Here is a 19824-nt window from a genome sequence, read left to right on the forward strand (position 1 = left end):
AGAGTTCCCTGCTCACGATCTGAAATCTGCGTAGAAAACAAGAGTTCCCGGCAAACGGTAGAAAACTTGAAAGGTCTTCATCTTGTAATTTTTCATGATTCAGATTGGGCTTTTTTTCCATTTTGACAACATATTTGAATAAATACTGGCAATTTTGTTTCGTTATATCAATCACGACTTCGTGTTTCATTCAAAACTTTCATTCCGTCTTGCTAACAGTTTTCTCGGTACCCTTTTGCAAAAGGGCTTTTTTGCGGGCCACGTAAGCGCGAAAACCCTTGTCCGTCCCGATAAGCCAATCAATAGCTAGTGTTCGACCGTAACATGCATTACTCGCCATGTGGTGATAATCGTGATGCTGTGAAGACGGAAACCACGGCAATTGGTAGCCAGTATGATTGTAAAGTCCCCTCACGTGGACGAAAACGTACCACATCCATAAGGTAACTAGGTGAGGGTTAATTAAAACAGGACCCTTAAAACAACGAAAACAAACAAAAAACCCGTAATAATAGGGCAGGTAGTAAGTGATAAAGATGATATTAAACTTGCCAATCCGATTGGAATCGTGTTGAGAAAATATTCCGTTTTGGTGCTGTAGGCAAAAACTATGGCGACAGGTGCTGGCCATTCATGGTGTTTCTTGTGCACTCTGGCGTACAATTTCGGATGATGCATCAGTCTACGGTTTCAGAAGAAATGCAATAAAACATCTAGGAAGGTATTCTCGTTGCATTAATTACCTGTGCAAGTAATAGAGTGCGATTTCGTCTATAACCATTACAATGAGAAATTCAACCAAAATGCGCTGGAACGATGGAAAATCGTACATATCTGGCATTGTGTTGGTTAACTTCTTGACATAGTAGCTGATGAAGAAAAGTGGATTCGAAATAAACCACTGGTTGATCATCACCACTTTAATAGTCTGAAGAATAATTTTTAAAAATGTAATTAACTCTAGCAATATAAAAAGGAGGACGATATACCTCAACGAGTCTGTACAGGTTTAGAGGTTCGTTGGTGCCTGGCTGGACCTTGTATTTGCGAAGCCATTTAGGCCAGTTGTAGCAGTCAATGAAGATGAAGGTGCCCCCGATAGTCCAAAATGGAATTTGACTGACGAGTATACAACCTGATAGAAATATGTAAAAAAATGTATGAATTATTTTCAATGTAATGAGAAATTAATAGCGGGACGTACCCCAAACATATAAATAGTAGTCGTTATCTCCAAATAGTTTGAGAATCCTTTTCCATAACGAATCTAAAGCCATACTGGATGCGAAACAAAACTGTCGCCAATGTCTGGATGGATAAATTAGAACAAAAATGATGCCAAATAGAATTCAAGTTTTTTCCCCCACACTTACTCAGTTAACGTTTGTTCGCAAACGATGGAAACGAGAAACAAAATGCTGGCTAGCAAAAGTGGTCTCCGCCATTTATTCAACTGTTCCATGGCAGTAAAGGGAAACAGGTGTCACGTCTCCGATGGCTAAAACGACAATATTGGCCTGGAACTTTGCTCTAAAGAAAGACTCTTACACAATTTGCGTTTACGCAAGCCGACCAAGGTAGCCAATGAACGTTTGTTTGAATCTGGTTTCGAAAGTGAAGTTAATGTGCGAGGAGGGAAAACTGGCTATCCAGATGTCGATTATTTCTATCTGCTCTTACACGCCAGCTCCTTTTTGCACTTGCTAGTCGATTTATCTTTCAAAACTTGATTAATGAAAAAAATAGTTGATGCTTACCTGTTTCACCAGAAAGTAGTAACTCGATTTCAAATTGAATATGGCACAACAAGTTTTAAAATGAATTGTTACTTGTTTTTAAAGGAAAGTGTGGCTCGAGCGTTTCACTAGGCCATAACGTGTTTGAGTGGAAAGTGCAACTCCTACCAGTTAAGTTACACAAGATATGCGATCAGATCAATAATCTTTTCAAGGACATGACCTGTTGATTTCTGAAAGACGCGCAAAACGACGGGTTTCCTGAATAGCCGAACTTCCAGGCAACGTGATCCATCTGCTATCTATGGCCGGTACGGGGCTATATTTAACTAAACTTGGAAGAGAAAAAAGACATAATGGTTTCGAAATGAGGTGGGGTACTCTCAATTCCAAATACGGTGAATTGGATTGGAGTACGGGATTGCGCGATGAACTACGATGGACTCGAGCTTTTGAAGGTAGTGGTGGTCTAGATTGGCAAACATAAATCGGGATAATTACGCTTTTCTATTGGGTAAACTTTTAAAACTAAAATTGAATATGCGTAAATGGTTTCCAAAATTTTACCCGATGCCTATCGAAATTTTGAAAAGCAAACATTCCCAAGCAAAGGATGGGGCTATGAGAAAATTGGCCTTGACTTTCGTGAGGAGAAATCCATTCCTAAACAACTGCTTGTAGAAAATTGAATGACGCATAGATAAAATGATACTTTGAATTCGTGTTAATTCTGGAGAACAGTGGCAAAATTCAAATCGCTCCCATCCAAATTGTTCTTGATCCACTCGTCAATTTTAACATTAACTTCTGGACTAAAATAATTCTTCCAGTCGTTTGTTTTTCCTATTTAAAGAGCCACAGCTTAAAACTAAGTTTGTCTTTCAAACAACGAAATACCTTGCCGAATGAATAAACAATCATTATTTGTCACGCTGGCCTTAATTGAAATGTTGGGCCGATCCCTTTGCGAATCGACACGAACGTGATCCACCAGTTTTCCTATTTGTTCTTCAGTCACCGTTCTATTGAGGAAAGTAGCCATTTTTTCAATTTGAGCACGTAGATCCTGACAATATCGTCAAGACAATGAGCTCACGCAGGTAACCGGAATAACAATCAGACTGGAAAAGTCTCATTATACCTTGATCATGTCTTCGTAGAATAAAATTAGCAGATTGGGGTGATTACGTTTCCCCCAAGCATCAAGAACAGAGGAGAAATATGGAGTCCATGCCACTAAAAACATCCATAAACTTCAATTAGACACCTTTTGGCCAAAAAATTTATAAATGGAAACCTTTGTTGTCGATAAAATAGTCAACAAACTGATCCATTTCTCCGGCAAAGTAACATAGTTTCACCAACTTGTGAAAGTGGAAGAAGGAAACTATGGCGTCTTTGGGATTGCGGACAACGAAAATGACCTAATCAATCGACACCTTAAAATTTCCAAAATATGAGACAGTGTACGTGTGGCTTACTTTGGCAGTGTTGAGCAATCGTGGAGGCAACAAGTGGAAAGGTAAATGAGATTTTAAAATTCTGGGCGACGGCAGCTGTTCCATCTTTTCGATAGATTGACAATGACGTGCATCCATTATCTCTGAAGGAGCAAGAACGTCCCAATTGGTAAAATAATTTGTACTAAACAGATTAAACATTAGCGGAATTAATATTTGGTTTTAGAAAGTAATACGTTACTCGACAGTGTGGGAACGAACACTCAGTGGCACTTCAAGAGCTTCACTAAAATTGCAATCATTCATAATGAGCCAAGCCAATTCAGATGTCCAAGTCATTCCTTTAAAACGAAACTACATTAAATTATCAGTCATGAATTTTTTTTTAAGTCAAAAATTGATTACCAGATCTCGGGAAAGTCCGGATCCAAAGGTCGGTACTTCTAACTGTCATATTGTAAATCTTGTCCGCATTGCTGACAAATTTCGGATGCAGGACAAATCCACCGGGTTCTCCACGAACTAGTCCTTTGTAGTAAGCTGGAAAATGTTCTTTAAAGGGACTCTCTAGTGTTTCGGGTATAACACTGAATTTGACACCCGATTTCAACGGGAAGACAGGTTTATCGGAGAAGAACATGTTCAATAATAGAAGCAAAAACTGAGAACTGCGTCCCTAATGTAGACTAGTTTTCAACTAAGCCTCGCTGCAAAATTTTATCTTTACTGCCTTTCAAATTTTCGCGTGGTTTCGCCGATCTCTAGTATCCAACATTTAGAAAAAGAAATTGAGGCTAGCTGCATCAGTGCGTAAAAATCCAAAGTATAACACCACCGAAGGCCTCGCTTGTGGTTAACGGCAATCTAATGATACGTTAGTGTTCAAATAATAATGCCGATATTTCCCTTGAAATGCAACGAAGATGCAATAAGTGTCGCAATCAAAATGATTTGAAAGGAAATCTTACTAGTTCAGGTTAGCGCTAGATTAGCACATGCCATCACGTAACTTTCTACCTGTAATGCAAATAAACAGGAACTCTGCAGCGCAGTGTAACGTCCAGTCTTGAGAAAGACAGACTCGTTTCAATGTTCCTTATCTTTCCTACGTAAATAAACAAAAACGAAAGTAAATAATTATATCGCACGAGTGGGCAAATTGAAATTACGACAGCGACAGCACTTGAAATACCGGTTACCGAGATCCTCACATCGCCTTTAAAAATGCGGAATAAAGTTTAAACCTCCTAATTCTGTTTTTAAGGGGAAAAAGACAATGAGAAGGTGTTATTTTAATTACCATACTATATTTCTATAGTAATACCAATTAAATCAGATAATTTAGCGAAAATAAAAGGTTACCTTTGCCCTGTATCTGTTTAAATGTGTCACTTTAAAGAAGTTAAAGAAAAAAAAAGGGTAATAAAAATATACGCAACATAAGTCGTTGCGGGTTGATTGGCACGTGCAAGTTCACAGGTGATGACAACTATAATTGACAGTGAAATCATTTTGAATCCTCAAGCTCGGTGACAAATTTCAAATCGGTTCCCGCTAAATTTTTCTCAATCCATTCGTCAATTTTACGGTTCACTTCTGGACTGAAATGATTTTTCCAGTCGCCCGTTTGGCCTTTAACGACAAAAAATAGCAACTGAAAAACACCAGGCATTTAACTAAGGGAAAAAAACAACAACTTACCTTTGCGAACGAAGCTGTATCCCTCATTGGTGAGGCCAGCACTGACTTCCCTCGCCATGTTGACTGATTCGTTTTTAGCGAATTTATCAACGACAACATGATCCACCAACTTTGCAACTTGTTCTTCAGTTAGGGTTTTATTGAGGAATGCGGCAATTTTCCTGATTTCAGTTGGCAAATCCTGCAAGGACAAGCAACAAATTATTGTTGAATAAAAAAAAAACGTGAAAGAGGAAACAAAATTCAATGATTTTTACCTTTTTCATGTCTTCATAGAAGAGATACAGCAAATTAGGATGATCACGTTTGGCCCACGCCTCGAGCACAGTCGGGAAATACGGTGTCCAGTTCACTAAGTTGATACCAGGACATTTGAATTTGATATCGTAATAAATTTGAATATATAAAAACACCGACGTTTGTTATTGATAAAGTAATCAACAAAGTCCTCCATATCTCCGGTGAAGTGACACAATTTCACCAACTTGTGAAAGTAGAAAAAAGAAACGATAGCGTCCTTGGGGTTGCGGGCAACGTAAATAACCTGATCAATGGAAATTTCAATGTTATGCATTTCACGCAGAATTCATTTGAAGAATTTACCTTGGCGGTATCGAGTAAATTGGGAGGCAAGAGGTGGAAGGGTAAATGAGATTTGACAACTCGAGGCGATGACATCTGTTCAATCTTTTCGATTGTGATGAGATTTTCCATTATTTCCGGAGGAGCGAATTCACTCCAATCCGCAAAGTAATTGGCACTAGATTTCAAAGATATTTAAATCAAATTGATTCTTCTCCAAAACATAAGAAATACGTTTACTCTGTGTTGGGAGCTCGAACAGTTAATGGCACTCGAGCAGCTTCCTCGAAATTGCAATCGTTCACGATGAGCCAGGCCAATTCCGATGTCCATGTTGTTCCTTTCCACACACACACACACACAAAACCTTTCAATTTAATCGTACGTTAAGGAGAACGTAAAAAAATTCGAATTACCTGATCTGGGGAACGTGCGGATCCAGACATCGTCTGGCCTAATTTTCATGTTGTAAATTTTATCGGCATTTCGTGCATAATGCGGATGAAACACGAATCCTCCTGGCTCGCCTTGAACTAATCCTTTACTGAAAACTGGAAAATGTTCCTTGAAGGGGCTCTCCAATGTTTCGGGTATGACATTAAACTTTACATCCAATTGCGGGAGAGTAGGTTCTTCTATGGGAGACGCCATGACGCTGACTGAAAGAATTCACGGCACTGGCGAGGTCCATCGTCTCTTGGCAACAACGGCCCGACTTTTTCCCCTGTAAAACTTTCATTTTGCGTCGTCTGTAGAGGCCAGCACCCAAAACACCAAACATCGACGGCCATCGCTGAATCAACAAGTTTTGCGGGAGAGCGGACATTAATAAACATCTCGAATAGCAGTCGAAGGTCGCGAGATCATGGTGTCCATTATTCGTTTTCTAGCGTGCGGCGATGCCTTATAAAGGCGCGTGTTGAAGTCACGTACGCCATTCATGTTCCAGGAACAATTCCGGCACTATTAAAAAATAGAAAATATTTGTGTGATCATCTTTAACTTAAGACATAAATAACATTGTCACTGCTGATGCAGATATGATATATATACATGTGTCATAAAAATGGCGGCAATAATCGGACTGGTGCTAGGGGGCGACGGAGTGTGAAGAAAAATGAAATTCCACATCAATTGGATTTGATTAGCGTTAAGAGATATTTAACTTACTCTAAAACTGACAAGATTTTCTTAAAAAAAAAAAACTAAAAAGAAAGGAGATAAATGTCGAGTCCTTGACACGATTGTTTCTAAAGAGTCAGACATTGGTACGGGCGCGTCAAACCTTGTGTTTATCAACAACAACGCGTGTCCAACATCCGATGACGTAGACAATGTAGATACGAGTTTTTAGGACGTGGTATGGTATAAACAGCGCGTCACGAGACCAACGTATAAGAAAACAAATCCGACCTGTTTGGAAAAAGACGTAAATAAATAGAGGAGTCTAGAATAACATAGGGAACCAGCAAGAAGAAAAACTAATCATTTTCGGAAAATCGGATTTCATTTTCCTCCTCATTTTTGATAGTCTATTTATTTTCACGGTTACTGATAGCTAGCGAAGACGGAAAATCTGAAAATGGGTATAGGACTCGATAGGTGAGGGGAAACAAACGGCTGGATACCTCAATGTGGATTGGCTTTTAATTTCCTCTCTTCTTGAACTGCGCGTTTCAAAATATTTCACGTTCGCGTGATTTACTTGACTTTCACGCCAGCAATTCTCAACAGAAATCTTGTGCCTTGATTATCGCTTAGTAAACGGCTTATACACGATCGAATAACTAATGCAATCGGAATTGTATACGTTTATCACCTAATGAAGGAAATAATTACGTAGTAACTTCTATATGAAAGCGGGGGAAAATAGTGGACGTTTAGCGCTCGCGTGTGTGAAACTTCGGAATCCCACCCATTGGAAACCGGACCGGTGCTATACGGTTTTCAAGCTCCGAAATTGAAAGAATGTCCATTCGTGTACAACGGCTACACGGACATTGTTCACGAAAAAAATTGAGGTACTATTCTTTGCTTTGACGTTCTAATAGTTCAGACATCTGAAACGCCTTAAAAAAAAGAAAGAAATAAAATAAAACATGAATTCAGCCAATCAACAAGGAAGAAAAAGAAAAACGAATAAATCTGCTACGTCATGTTTTGAAGAAACGATGGGTTCTAACGTTTCTTTCGTATTTTATGCGATGATCACCTGCTGAGTTACCGCTATCTATATTCCAATAAAATAGAGTGAACACGAACGAAAACTAAGACAGGCATTGCAATAAAACTCGGAATTCAATCGGATAATAAGAAACAAGCGCTAAAGAACGAATACTACCGTAACAGTTTACGTAGTTTGGTCAGGTAACTTAATAATATCGATGTATGGAAATGACTGCCAAGATAGAAACGAAAGCCAGGAAGCGTCAAGACATAGAAATCCTAGGCAAAGATGCCCGTCAAGGTCGAAAACCAAAGAGGATGTCTACGCTGAGGGAAAGTTCGAATTTGGCATTGCTCATCTGGAACGGAGCCTCCACCAAGGTCTTTCTTATTCCGTATTTAACTATGGTTGGAATAGACAGAGCAAGAAGAATACGTGATTATATTTTACCTGTGGCCAGGGTGTGACGGGATCCGCGTCTTTCCCTCGAGAAACGAAATTGAATCTTCCAAATTTGAAACGTAGCAGTCGATTGCGAAGAGTTTTGCGACCTTGTCTATACTAGAAGTACATCACGGGAGGGGTCGACCGTGTGTCTTGACTTCCTTTTTTCGGGTGTGGTCGAAGAAGTTTCAGATCTTCCGGGATGGACGTGAGGTATTTAAGAGAGCAAAAAGGTGGAATCGAAACACACAACAATCCCAACAGCTCTCCCTCCAGTCTACCAGCAGAAAAAAACAAGAAAATGATCAAGACGGTAAGTTTAATTAAAATGAAAACTTTAATCCTAACTAGATTGTAAAAGTTACCTGTTCCCTCGCCAGGTGTTGATTGTTTGCTTCTTGGCTGTCACTCTGGCTGCCCCGGCCCCCGAGGAAATCCTGAGTTACGATGCTGAAGATCATAAACACTCCCAGACTGGAGATGCTGGCAAAGCTGTCACGGGATCCTACAGGTAAAAATATATCTTGTTAAATACTATTAAAAAAAAAGAGGATCTCATTTGTTTGCCGCTTTTCTTTAAACAGCTACACCGCTGATGGTAAGACATTCACCATCAACTACGAAGCGGATGAGAAAGGCTATCGAGCAACTGGAGACCATCTGCCAGTGGCTCCCGAAGTTCCAGTAGCACCTGCAGTTGCCGCTCCCGAAGTTCCAGTTGTTGAGGCTAAATCTACCCCCGTCATTTCTACTGTGGCTCTTCCAACATTCCCCTTCGGTTACTACGCCCCTGCTCCCCATTTCGGTTACAGTTACGGATTCAACTACGGTTATCCAGGCTTCTCTTACTACGTCTAATTTTTCCTTAAAAAAAAAGGCTCCCTTGTCCACTGTTACCCATTACCTGGATTTTAAAAAAAATCAAAATTACGTCAATTGTTTTTGTTGAATTCTGAAATGTTTGGCAATAAAAAAAGTTACCACTTATATCGTCACTCGTATCCAAATGAATATCTGTTGTTGATGTCTTACACGAGATATCACTCGGCATTCAAACGGACCGGGTAATCGAGTCACATCTCAGGTAGGGGATGCTCATGAATAATAGATGACCCAGGTATAAAAGGCACGGTCAAAGAGTCTCCCGTCGAGAGAGAGAAAACGATGAAGGGGGGGGAATCTGTGTATAATCGTACAACAGACGAAAGAGCTTCGTGTTTGCCAACACGGGCTTCTTTTTCCTCATGAAAAGGGATTGACGGAACCTTTTTTCTTTACCCATCTCCCTTCTTGTTTGAATTCAAGCCAAACAAATAATTCGATTCTGTCTGGGAGGGACTGTCTACGTGCAATGAAGGTTAGAACCGTTTGCTCAGCCGGGTCGAGCGGCTGCGCCTTTTCTTCTGACTCCACCTGTGATTTGCATCATTGACATCGATGATGAAGGTAAGACATATTTACTTTACTCTAATTTTAAAACAGAATTTACCGTGAAATTAATTTTTCAATCAACAGGGATTGATTGTAGCGATATGCCTCTTGTTAGCAACAGTGGATGCCGGTGTTATTTTCGGCCATCAAATCGTTCCAAAGTGATTTTTTTACTGTTTGATTTCTTAAACACACAACTATAGTCACTTAACTCGGTTCTATTTGAATAGCTACTATTTACACAGCGGTCTTTATCCTTACCATCAGTGGATTCCGTTGCATTACGTCGCTTCCCCAGGCATTTTAAATTCAAGAGAATATGATCCCGTCGTTGCTCATCACGCTGTTGACGGCGGTGATGTCAGCAGATCGAATTACCCCTTTAATAACGTAGAAGGAAGACACCGAGATGATAACGACAGCAATTATGGAGAAGCAACAATACCTAATTACCGCATGTTCCATTTCGTGTTGAAGCTGGTGAGATCGATGCGCAAACATTTTCTTCCAGTTTACGCCACTAATCCAGAGGACATCAGCAACATTTACGTCCAGTACGAAAATGAAAAACGGCGGTAAGCGATCAAAGACAGGTGAACTCGTCGGCAAACAGGTGAACTCGTCGGCAAACAGATGAACGCCTTGGCCTAAAGAGAAATGTAAGACATTTAAATGTTGTGCTGCTGGTGGCACACGTTTTCGTATTATTTATTAAATTGTAAAGGCTCATCTAAGTTGATATCTCGACATACAATCAAGGGCGTTTGCCTTTGTGCATACCAATGAGGTTGTCATGAAAATAGATGATGGATGATTCTGTTTGGCTATGCATGACACACATTTCGAGTTACGCTTTGTTACAACGTGCCCTTTAATTTAACATTGTGCTACAACTGTTGCCATTGATAACCAACAATAGACATGACTCACGAATTTACCTGCGTGTTTTATCGTATAACCCAAATTTAATTTTCATTTGAGATGATTTAAAAGAAAAATAGAAATACTCACTGGTGTCTTTTAACGAAAATCTCCATCCGTTGTGGAATCTGAAGGGCGCGTCGTTATTTTGGTTCTTCACTTTTCGGGGGCAATCCTCTGGAAATAATGAATAAAGAACAGTCAACGATAATAGAAACAGCTTAAATAGATAAGCACTCACAAATGTGGAATGCGATAAACAAGTTTATCAGCCACTTTTTTTCCGGAAGTCGATATCGCCAGACATTACCGTAACGTCCACACGACCGGGCATAACGAAAACGAGTGGCAAACTTCAGAGTGAAGCAATTAGAGATGACAAGACAGGTGCCTTAGGACATTAATGTGATTTTTTAAAAAAAGCCAAGTAGCTCCTAACTCGGGTAGGTAAGTCTAAATGTAATAACATTTAAAACAATTAGTATAACTTTGGCTTTTCTCTTTGAATAATAATCTCTGTACATGTGCAATAGAACCCTCCTCAATCATAGTTATATCAGTTCCGTAGAATCAAGATAACGATCTCGTCCTTGTCTTGTTTTTATGTTCTAGATTCATTCAAACCGCCTACGATTTCACAGTTTGTTTTGTGACACCTTTCGTTAAACAAAAATGGAGAATGACAGTGAAGATTTGAGTGAAAATTTCAGTACCTGCCCCGTTTGTTATGTCAAGTTTGACGATGAAGAAAACAAACCGAAAATATTGTCTTGCGGTCACACCACCTGTTTGCAATGTCTAAAGGTACTGAAAGCTTTAATTTTAGAAAATGTTCAAAACAATTTACCTATTCTTCTTGTAATAACAGAAAATCTATAGGAATGGATTAGTATCATGTCCCTGTTGTCGCCATTGTGACCGTTGCGACCAAGGAGTTGAGAAATTGCCAACCAGTCAGCAGGTCTTGCACATCATCAAGTTGACCGAGAAATTGCGTCATCGTCAATGTCCACAATTGACTACCCTCTCCAAAACGTTGTTCCTATACTATTATTTAAATTTAAAACAATTTTTTTAACATTTTCTCAGTTTGGAGGTAGAATCATTGGTTAAGGAGCTACTGGATAATTACTCAACGGATGATGACGCATTTTTCGAACAGCTGCGCAAGATTATTCGATTTATCGTCAACGATCCAACTCGATGTTTGGATCCCGTTTGGAAATTGCAAGATATTTTACAAGATAATACAATGGCTGTTTCGAAATTTCATCAAACTATTGCAGTTTACGTGGGTGAGATGAAGCAACAACACTTGGATTACCTTATCAGTGATGTACAGGTATGTAACAATTGCGTCCTCATTTCTTAGATTCTCACATTTTTTTGTTGTTGTATCTATTGCACATCTAGGCTCGTTGGTTCCTGTCCGATAACACCCAGCGACCTAATTTATTAGACTTTCTTCATAAATTGACCAATGAGGGACGTAACGAGCAACTAACAGCTAAAGTACTTACTACTTTTTCACGTTGGTAAATCCAATATTATTAAAGCCCATTCCCTGAAAAATAGGTAATGGATGTGGTAGCGGGCTTTGTGTTTTGCGCCGACACAGCGGATGAATTAATCGATTCCTGCATCGAGATACAGAAAAAGATTTTGAGCGATGGATGGACATGCGATCTGTTTAGTCATTGGCTTTTTCACCTGGCTCAGACTATCCAAACCCAGCCAGAGCAACGACTGGCGTTGGCAGCCATGAAACTGCTGCGTCATCTCTGCTACCTGTTTGCTGTCAAAAAAGCCGCATCAAATAATTACTACCACAACGCCAGCGAGTTCAACGATCTCGTTTTCCTACACTACAAGAAAATTTACACATTTATCGATCAAGAATGGCAATTATTCGGCCATGCCATAGCTGGATTCGTCACCTACGTGATGGAATGTCAATCCGCAGCCAATGATAATATCCACATTGCAGCTGTCAAAGAAAGACTGGCCTTTCTCGGAGTATTCCTCAAGTATGGCGAAATGTGCATGGATGAAATTGCAGCCACGTCCGTCTGGTTTTGCTTGATGGACAGAACAATTTCCGATTTAGATCCGGCCATTTGTTTCGAATGGTTTGCCAAAATTGCTGAAATGTCCATGATGCATCCAAAAGCCATCCAGTGCATTTTCCACCAGCACATTTTGAAATTGGATCCTCGTCAGATGGTAAATCAAACTGCCGTCTTCATGGATTGCTTCGAGCGTTTCTTCCAGGCTGTCCACTGCGCAGAAGGAGACACCTTTACGGAAGATGTGATAGATCCTCGACCTGGACTGCAGTTCCTTTTGAAAATTGTCCAATACGCCGAACTAACCATTGCCCATCGGTATTTCCTGATTTTGAATAACAAATCAATTTAGTTCATTTTTATTTTTTAATTTCAAATAGAGCGTTTAACTTAGTGAAGGAAACGGTCATCTACCTGGGCCCACGATTGCTATTCCCCCGTGTAGACGTTGACAGTGACGTCCTTGGTAGTTTGCTGGATAGATTTAGAGATGAATATTTCTCCAATAGAATGCAAAGGGAAGATCTTGTACAGTCGGATGAAGAAGAAATAAATCTGATGGATGACCTAGCCGAGTTCCTAGAAAGAGAAGATATTTCAAATAGCTTTGACAATATGGAAGAAGATGAGGAATTCAGTACTGGAATTTTCCCCGTCACACCGGCGCCCCAAAGGTTTGATATCGCCAATTCCATTTTTCTTCTTACGGTCATAAAGAGAGGCCGCCTGCTGGGACAGATTCACATCAAACCTTCGTCGCGTTTTGCTAGCGCCAAATTCGTTCAAGATTTGGGAACTTTCTGCTATGATCATCCAAGAAAAATTGGCCGGCGCATTGCTAAGGTATTGATAGATTCCAGGGTTAATCAGAAACGAAAAAAAAAAATTAATAAAAAGTCTCAAAATTTACAGTCGACGAAAGACACATTCGTCAGTTTGAAAATGACGAACGCCATGTTCCAGCCGGTTGTGCCGGATATGCTCAATTACCGCATTTGGCTGGATTCTGACAATTATGCCCAAAAGGCTTGTCAGGTGGGCATTACCGGCATCGAGGCTGGTGCTGGTAGGAGCGAAAGCCGCGTCAAGGGATGGCAATTTGTCTTCTTCCTTCATGACATGGTACCAGGTGCCTACAAATCAAAGAAATCGCTGCTGTTCGGTGATGTCGTTCAAGGCATCGATGTCGTCAAGTCACTCAGCTGTTCGAACCTCTTAACTTCCCATTTTAGCGATGGACTCCGCCTTATCCTAGAATCTGTGAATTGAAATCATTTTATTTTCAAAATTTTTAAATTATCTTCGAAGCATTGAACTCAAACTGTGGACTCAAATTGTGAATAATCAAAACTGTACGGGCAACATCATGATTTTCATTTGAATAAATACCAAAGATTCCATTGTATTCTTCTGCTTGGCTGCACTGCAGTTTTCTTCGATTGCGGTTTCGGAAATGCTATGCTTGGCTTGATGTTTGATTAACTGTTTTACCATCTGGAAAATGCAAAATAAAATCGGTTATTTGGTTTCCTTTAACAATTAACGACAACAGAAAAATTATCACTGTTTAGAAATATCAGGAAAAAAACCTAATTTACATCCACGGTTCTAGAAAAAAGTATAAGCGGAAACCTCTATGGTCTAAATGCGGATAACAATAAACCTCAATACAGTATGATTTCAAAAAAAAACGCGTTCTTTGCTGCATTGTTGATTACAAAGTCAATTCCCACATCCTAGTAATTGGTTAACCGCTGAAACCAAAATGAAAACTGATTGGTTCAATGAGAGTATAAAAAGGCTGACAAATCGTTACGGTAGACATAACCTTTGCAGCCGCTCTATTCTGTAAGTTTTAATTTTTGTACGATTCCTGTTTTGTCTGGCTAATTTCTCACTCAATTCAAAAGGCTAATTTCCGATTTTTCGACTAGTTAAAACCAACAATGGAGAAAATGGTAAACAATTTTTGAAATTTAGAAACCTACTACACCCCACTCAAAAAAAAAAAATCAAAAATCAAAACCATAAAACTAAACGTTTTTGTTTGTTTGTTTTTAATTAAACAGAAAGTTCTAGTATTGGCCTGTATCGTATTGGCTACGTTGTTTGAAGTAGCATCGGCATGCGATTGCAATTACCATAAGGGCGGCTGCGCTATGGTTAGACCAGCCCGACCTGGCATGGCATGCAAATGCGTTTACCGAGGCTTTTGGACATGCGAGGGTCGAACCATCGGTTGCAGCAACCAAAATCACCATCTTTGCCGAAATCCCAATACCTCAAAGGCAGCATGCCATTTCGGCAATGGAAACTGCGGTGGTTATTAAACGGAACTGTTACCCGACAACGGCATTGACCATCTGAGTGTTCGATTTAATTCCGTTCGAAGAAAAATCCTTTTAGCCATTTCATATCTCCTCGTAATGTACGCTTGCGACATTCTGTAATCACTTAGACAGACGTCACTTGTTCAAGTGGCAAAATTAATAACATTTGCTTGGCAATTATCTTGTTGTTTTTCTTATTCTAAAAACAAAACACATTTTAACCAAATAGAAGACAGACATTAAGCTATTAAGATGTGATAGTTTGCAAGATATTGGGCTTATCAGTCCCACTGTAGAGTGACCTATGGAACTATCGTTAAATTATCGTATTGTCACAATGAACGAGCACTTCTATCTAAGCTTATCTCCCCTACATATAAACAAGCTGCTCAAAAATAAACAAATCAGGGATTGAAACGACTGTCATAGTTACAGTAACTCAACAACGGGCAAGATGTCTCGCTTTGACGATGAGAAATTCAAGCAGCTCCAACTCAAAGTCAAATTCCATGTGATTCCAAATACGAGATTGAAAAAATTCAGCAAACTTTTCACTGGCTACACATTGGGACTGACGAAGGGCGAGCCGGGCAATTTCGTCATGACTCCCATGTACGCAGAAAATGCCGACAAAATTTACCGCATGAAACCGAGGAGCGACGATGTCTGGTTACTCACTTTCCCCAAATGCGGTAAACTACGTCAGAAATTTCATTACTCAAAAATGGCAACGATTTAAAAACAAACGATTTGTCCAGGTACAACATGGACTTCTGAGTTGCTATGGTTACTGAAAAATGACTGCGACACGGATACAGCCGCCAAAATTCCGCTACACGCCAGAACTCCTTTTCTCGAGTACAAAACAATTGAATTTCCACATTGCCATTAACCCAATAATTTTGTTTTTCTTTAAAAAGGATGGGTTATTTGAGCGTAATGGAGGGACCAATGAAAAAAATGATCATGACAGTTGACAAAGTGGAAAAGCTTCCATCACCTAGAGTTATCCGGCCGCATTTGCCGATGTACCTCCTCCCCCCAGAGCTGCTCGAAACGAGCAAGGTTTTTCATCAAACAAATTTGTACGTATATTAAGCTGGCTTTTAAAAGAAAAACATTAACTATTCACAGGTGGTTTACGTGGCTCGCAATCCAAAGGATGTCATCGTTTCCTACTACTTCCATCACAAATTGATCAAATCGCACGGATACACCGGGACTTTGGAAGAATTGGCCGAATATTTTATGAACGACGAAGGTAATTCAACGCAAAAGAGTTTTTCAATTGTTTTTCTCGCCTCAAATCAAATTTTACTGACATCTCCAGTTTTATATTCGCCCTTTTTCCCGCACGTTCTCGACGCCTGGTCTAAACGCAACCATCCCAACATGCACTTTATGTTCTACGAGGACATGAAAAGGGTAATTTAAACAGCCAGATTCTTAACTAACACAATAATTCAAAGGTAACGTCGTGTGCTTCGCAGGATTTGAGAGGGGAGATTGAGAAAGTGGCGAAATTCCAATCGTTGACTGACGAGCAATTGGATAAGCTGAGGGAACACTTACGTTTTGATAATTTCCAGAAAAACGAGTCAGTCAACAACGAATCGGCCAAGAAATTTGGAGTCATGAACGAAGACGGAAGATTTATTCGCAACGGTAGGTCGTAAAATAGATTTTAAAGAGGAAAAAAACTCTAATTACAATTCATTAGGCAAAACGGGCGACTGGAAAAATCATTTTAGCCCGGAATTGAACAAACGAATCGACGAATGGGTTGCCCGTAATTTGGAAGGCACCGACCTCAAGTTCGTAACAGAACTGGAACATCAAGACTAACTTATCAGCAAGCTTAAAATTATGCAATCAGAAGGTCTTACGTGGGCTCTATGTATAATTTCAATCGTCCCAAGGGCAACATTTCTCCCAACAGGGTTCGGCAACCTTGCGTAATAAACGTGTGAAAGACTAGAAAGATGGGAAAACATTTTGTGTTGGAAAGTAGTAACAGGTAAAACTTGGAAATTTTGCATTCGCCAACCGTTTGATTATTTCCCACGTTTACACGACATGAATAAATTTTGTCTCCTTATCCCCTACGTGTTTGTTAACTGTTTGAATGACAAAGCAGATAACTGATGACACAATCGTTCACTCCCATCGTATAGGCGACCTATTCAGCAAAATCTTATAAAAATTATAAAACAGGGGTCCCATTTTTAAAAAAAGATAGATGTGTTCTGATCCATACGAGAATAAGACGATTGGAAAGTGAAGAAATCCAATCAGTGAGGCACAATCTGTTCGAAAGTCAACACGCAAACAAAAAATATGTCTAGTTTCGACGACGAGGAATTCAAGCAACTGCAGCTGAAAGTTAAGTTTAACGTCATTCCAAAAACCAGGTTGAAAAAATTCAATCAATTGTTCGCTGGTTACAAGACGGGACTTGTCAAGAGTGAGCCGGGCAAATTCGTCATGACTACGTTGTACGCAAAGCATGCAGAAATACTGTACCGAATGGAGCCAAGGGCTGACGACATCTGGCTACTGACTTTCCCAAAATGCGGTGAGTTAAACTTGAATCTACGCGAATCCACATTTATCCATTACATCCCACAAATCTGGCAGGTACAACGTGGACATCTGAGCTTTTGTGGCTGTTGATGAACGATTGCGACACGGAAAAAGCAAAAACAACTCAATTGATGTCACGTACGCCATTTATAGAGTAAAGACCTATAGAAAAATTCCACGCGACTGAGTTTTCCGTGAAAACTACATCTCCTTCACTTTAAAACATTCAGAGGTGCAATTCCTAACACCAGCAACTGAATTATCACCGGAGGCGATGCAGATGCTAAAATCTTTCGAAAAAATGCCATCTCCACGTATTTTCAAAAGTCATTTGCCATTTTACTTGCTCCACCCCAAATTACTAGATACCTCGAAAGTATACATTCAAACATTGAGCAATTAAGTATAGGACTCACGTGTTCGCGTGTTCAGGTGGTTTACGTAGCACGGAATACCAAAGACGCCATTGTTTCCTTCTATCACCATCACAAGTTGCTCAAACTGCACGATTTTCGGGGAAACCTAGAAGAATTTGCTGATTACTTTATGGAAGACGAAGGTATACGTAACATTTCAAAAACATGTCGAGATTTAGAGAAAAAAAAACCAATCCACATTTACTGAAAAAATGTTACCCTGTCTCCCGTCACGTGTCTCTAAACCTCCTCGGCCTAAATCTGGCACTCGACTGTGTGATGGGCAGTGCTGCCACTTCTCAAATAGCAAAGTCGTGCAGGGTTGCCTAAAAAGTCCCGAAAATCCGTTTTTTTTTTTTTTTAATCCTGCACTTTATCTTGCAAGGTTATCTTCAAAATCCCGCAAAATCTTGCAAAAAAAAAAAAAAAATGCATAAATCCGACACGATCCGACATAATTTCCTAGTTATCCTAGTATATTTGAAGTCTTTTCTTGTCAGACAGATGACAGTAAAACATTATTCTGATACTGTTGACCGACAGTTAAAAGCTAACGACGGGAGACGGTGATGAAAGTTTTAAATTAAAATCTCGAGTTTCCAACCCTACCATTAGTTATTGGTGGCACTGGCTTTGACTTTTAAGGCGCCTTTAACCATCCCTTTAGGAACTTCGATGGATGCGCTTGAAGCTTGTTGGTTTTTCAACCATTGCTGCGCCAAAATAAGACTGGAGAGGGACACATTGTGCAAATTGTTACTGAGAGGGGTTTTGACTTGGTCTACCACGCTGAATGCTCTTTCGGCAATGGTGTTTGAAAAGGGCAAGCTAAGCAATAAGGAAATGCAGGGAATTAGGTTGGGAAATTTCAGGGAATTCGTTACGGTTTGAGTATTCAAAACATACCCCCAATACGATTCAACTGACAACTTTTTAACTTCATCTGAAGTTTCGACTTTTAATAAAGAAGGTGGGAGGGAAGCGTGGTCACGCCATTCGTTATCCGCCTTTTGGCGGTTCGTCCATATCTTTCTATTCAGTGCTCGTTGTCGTTATCTATATCAGATTCTTATGTTTCTTGCAGAAAAGCACATAAAGAATGGCCAAGTGACTCAAACAAGTCTCAAACTCAAACAGTCAAACGAGAAGAGAGAATCAGGGAGAGAAACAGAGAAATGATGAAATTCACAACACAAGACCACAGATCAGAAACTCAGAGTACAGACTACAGAGTCAGAGGCTCAGACCACCTCAGAACACCAGACAACAGCGCCACAGTGGTCCCAATTGTCGTCTACTGAAAATTTCATTTGATTAATAAAATTATGACCAGATATTCAAAAAGTCTAGAGACATCTCGATCTGCAGTCGAATGCTCTACCACTGAGCTATATCCCCTTAAGCGACGCAGGCTGCAGTCCCGAGAAAAAACATTCACGCATTAGCAATTTGAACCAGGTATAAAAAGTTGGCTGGAGTGGGAAACCAAACATCACAGAAAATGAAGAGAACGTTTCAATTTTTGATTTACGAAAGTAATTGATGAATAAATCCCACCGTTCCCTCAGGCAATCCTCAAATTAAAATCAAAACATTGTGCGTGCGGTTTTCCCAGTGAGTTATAAATCAAAAGTCTGTTGGTTTCACAACGTCGTCCATATCAAATAGGAAGTCCGTTACTCTGTTGTTGTAGAAATAAGGCGCAGCACGGAAGTCTAGTCACGCAGTCGTTTCGTGACAGCAAAACTGTCATCTATGCTGTGAATATTTTCCAATTGATTTACATTTCGTTTGGTTGAAATACAGAAGAGCGAACAATTTTCTTGGTCCAAACATGAAACCAACACTTTTTATGTGCGTGATCGTTGGCCTCATTTTGATGATGTCGTCGGTTCGTTCAACTGCACAGAAAGTCGAGTAAGAGTTCAATACTATCACCTTTATTCACAGAATGAACAGGCACGTGTAAATAACGGTTCTTCTTAAA

The 19824-nt window shown here is 39.8% G+C and overlaps 8 protein-coding genes and 1 long non-coding RNA gene across 20 annotated transcripts in view; 5 read left to right on the top strand and 4 right to left on the bottom strand.

The window, feature by feature from the left end:
- Positions 1–66: 66 nt before the first annotated feature.
- LOC116927155 (fatty acid hydroxylase domain-containing protein 2) lies at positions 67–2438 on the bottom strand. Its single transcript, XM_032934146.2, has 6 exons — positions 1374–2438; positions 1205–1308; positions 990–1135; positions 744–928; positions 553–682; positions 67–475 (listed from the first exon to the last, which is right to left on the bottom strand). Exons 1-6 carry the CDS (start codon positions 1460–1462, stop codon positions 200–202), a joined length of 930 nt encoding a protein of 309 aa, XP_032790037.2. The 5' UTR covers positions 1463–2438; the 3' UTR covers positions 67–199.
- On the bottom strand, positions 2438–4356 carry LOC116927133 (sulfotransferase 1C1). Of its 6 annotated transcripts, none has more exons than XR_006649519.1 (9): positions 4165–4335; positions 3927–4102; positions 3602–3864; positions 3438–3537; positions 3218–3380; positions 3034–3160; positions 2878–2972; positions 2634–2758; positions 2438–2579 (listed from the first exon to the last, which is right to left on the bottom strand). XR_006649519.1 is itself a non-coding variant. In XM_045176949.1 (9 exons), the coding sequence occupies exons 2-9, from the start codon at positions 3998–4000 to the stop codon at positions 2461–2463; spliced, it is 1110 nt and encodes a 369-aa protein (XP_045032884.1). In that variant the 5' UTR covers positions 4001–4102; positions 4214–4356; the 3' UTR covers positions 2438–2460. The 6 variants fall into 6 exon arrangements, 5 of the variants coding, with proteins under 5 accessions (XP_045032884.1, XP_045032883.1, XP_045032886.1 ...); XM_045176949.1 differs by having other exon boundaries at positions 2634–2802; positions 4214–4356; XM_045176948.1 differs by having other exon boundaries at positions 2634–2802.
- A 127-nt stretch (positions 4357–4483) lies between these two features.
- Positions 4484–8236, bottom strand: LOC116927125 (sulfotransferase 1C4). 3 transcript variants are annotated; one of them, XM_045176945.1, is made up of 10 exons: positions 8097–8235; positions 6765–6892; positions 6089–6442; positions 5896–6030; positions 5720–5819; positions 5501–5657; positions 5315–5441; positions 5155–5249; positions 4898–5078; positions 4484–4828 (listed from the first exon to the last, which is right to left on the bottom strand). In XM_045176945.1, the coding sequence occupies exons 3-10, from the start codon at positions 6303–6305 to the stop codon at positions 4704–4706; spliced, it is 1137 nt and encodes a 378-aa protein (XP_045032880.1). In that variant the 5' UTR covers positions 6306–6442; positions 6765–6892; positions 8097–8235; the 3' UTR covers positions 4484–4703. The 3 variants fall into 3 exon arrangements, with proteins under 3 accessions (XP_045032880.1, XP_045032881.1, XP_045032882.1); XM_045176946.1 differs by lacking the exon at positions 6765–6892 and having other exon boundaries at positions 8097–8236; XM_045176947.1 differs by having other exon boundaries at positions 5896–6442.
- A 31-nt stretch (positions 8237–8267) lies between these two features.
- LOC116927211 (adult-specific rigid cuticular protein 12.6) lies at positions 8268–9077 on the top strand. The gene is made up of 3 exons (XM_032934234.2): positions 8268–8403; positions 8471–8601; positions 8675–9077. Exons 1-3 carry the CDS (start codon positions 8293–8295, stop codon positions 8946–8948), a joined length of 516 nt encoding a protein of 171 aa, XP_032790125.1. The 5' UTR covers positions 8268–8292; the 3' UTR covers positions 8949–9077.
- Positions 9078–9125: 48 nt separating this feature from the next.
- On the top strand, positions 9126–10458 carry LOC123474643. Its single transcript, XM_045176990.1, has 3 exons — positions 9126–9536; positions 9606–9682; positions 9752–10458. The coding sequence occupies exons 1-3, from the start codon at positions 9528–9530 to the stop codon at positions 10098–10100; spliced, it is 435 nt and encodes a 144-aa protein (XP_045032925.1). The 5' UTR covers positions 9126–9527; the 3' UTR covers positions 10101–10458.
- LOC116927238 lies at positions 9783–18185 on the bottom strand. 2 transcript variants are annotated; one of them, XR_006649529.1, is made up of 17 exons: positions 18057–18185; positions 17838–17943; positions 13898–14002; positions 13499–13766; positions 13150–13346; positions 12923–13087; positions 12384–12833; positions 12153–12307; positions 11963–12079; positions 11767–11889; positions 11290–11489; positions 11156–11227; positions 10965–11098; positions 10684–10895; positions 10533–10619; positions 9975–10168; positions 9783–9901 (listed from the first exon to the last, which is right to left on the bottom strand). It is a non-coding gene; the product is annotated as an uncharacterized LOC116927238 (long non-coding RNA). The 2 variants fall into 2 exon arrangements; XR_006649530.1 differs by having other exon boundaries at positions 9967–10168.
- On the top strand, positions 10751–13913 carry LOC116927045 (probable ubiquitin carboxyl-terminal hydrolase FAF-Y). 3 transcript variants are annotated; one of them, XM_032933996.2, is made up of 8 exons: positions 10751–10889; positions 11055–11246; positions 11311–11477; positions 11532–11784; positions 11856–11954; positions 12018–12826; positions 12889–13351; positions 13406–13913. In XM_032933996.2, exons 2-8 carry the CDS (start codon positions 11115–11117, stop codon positions 13775–13777), a joined length of 2295 nt encoding a protein of 764 aa, XP_032789887.2. In that variant the 5' UTR covers positions 10751–10889; positions 11055–11114; the 3' UTR covers positions 13778–13913. The 3 variants fall into 3 exon arrangements, with proteins under 3 accessions (XP_032789887.2, XP_032789888.2, XP_045032870.1); XM_032933997.2 differs by having other exon boundaries at positions 13421–13913; XM_045176935.1 differs by having other exon boundaries at positions 10751–10885.
- LOC116927131 (sulfotransferase 1 family member D1) lies at positions 14870–16943 on the top strand. The gene is made up of 7 exons (XM_032934120.2): positions 14870–15530; positions 15597–15696; positions 15759–15903; positions 15973–16099; positions 16169–16263; positions 16329–16503; positions 16559–16943. Exons 1-7 carry the CDS (start codon positions 15293–15295, stop codon positions 16681–16683), a joined length of 1005 nt encoding a protein of 334 aa, XP_032790011.2. The 5' UTR covers positions 14870–15292; the 3' UTR covers positions 16684–16943.
- Positions 17082–19824, top strand: part of LOC116927132 (sulfotransferase 1C4) — a 44991-nt gene continuing 42248 nt past the window's right edge. The window contains exons 1-4 of one of the 2 annotated variants that reach the window (XM_045176983.1): positions 17082–17413; positions 17476–17572; positions 17650–17797; positions 17854–19754. In XM_045176983.1, the coding sequence (XP_045032918.1) occupies positions 17176–17413; positions 17476–17572; positions 17650–17797; positions 17854–18045 (675 nt within the window). In that variant the 5' untranslated portion in view covers positions 17082–17175 and the 3' untranslated portion in view covers positions 18046–19754. Of the gene's footprint in view, positions 17414–17475; positions 17573–17649; positions 17798–17853; positions 19755–19824 lie in introns of those variants that run through there. The other variant, XM_045176984.1, reaches the window with a different exon arrangement.

The sequence above is a fragment of the Daphnia magna genome, linkage group LG7 (genome assembly GCF_020631705.1).
Source record: "Daphnia magna isolate NIES linkage group LG7, ASM2063170v1.1, whole genome shotgun sequence".
In the NCBI taxonomy this organism is placed as follows: Eukaryota; Metazoa; Arthropoda; class Branchiopoda; order Diplostraca; family Daphniidae; genus Daphnia; species Daphnia magna.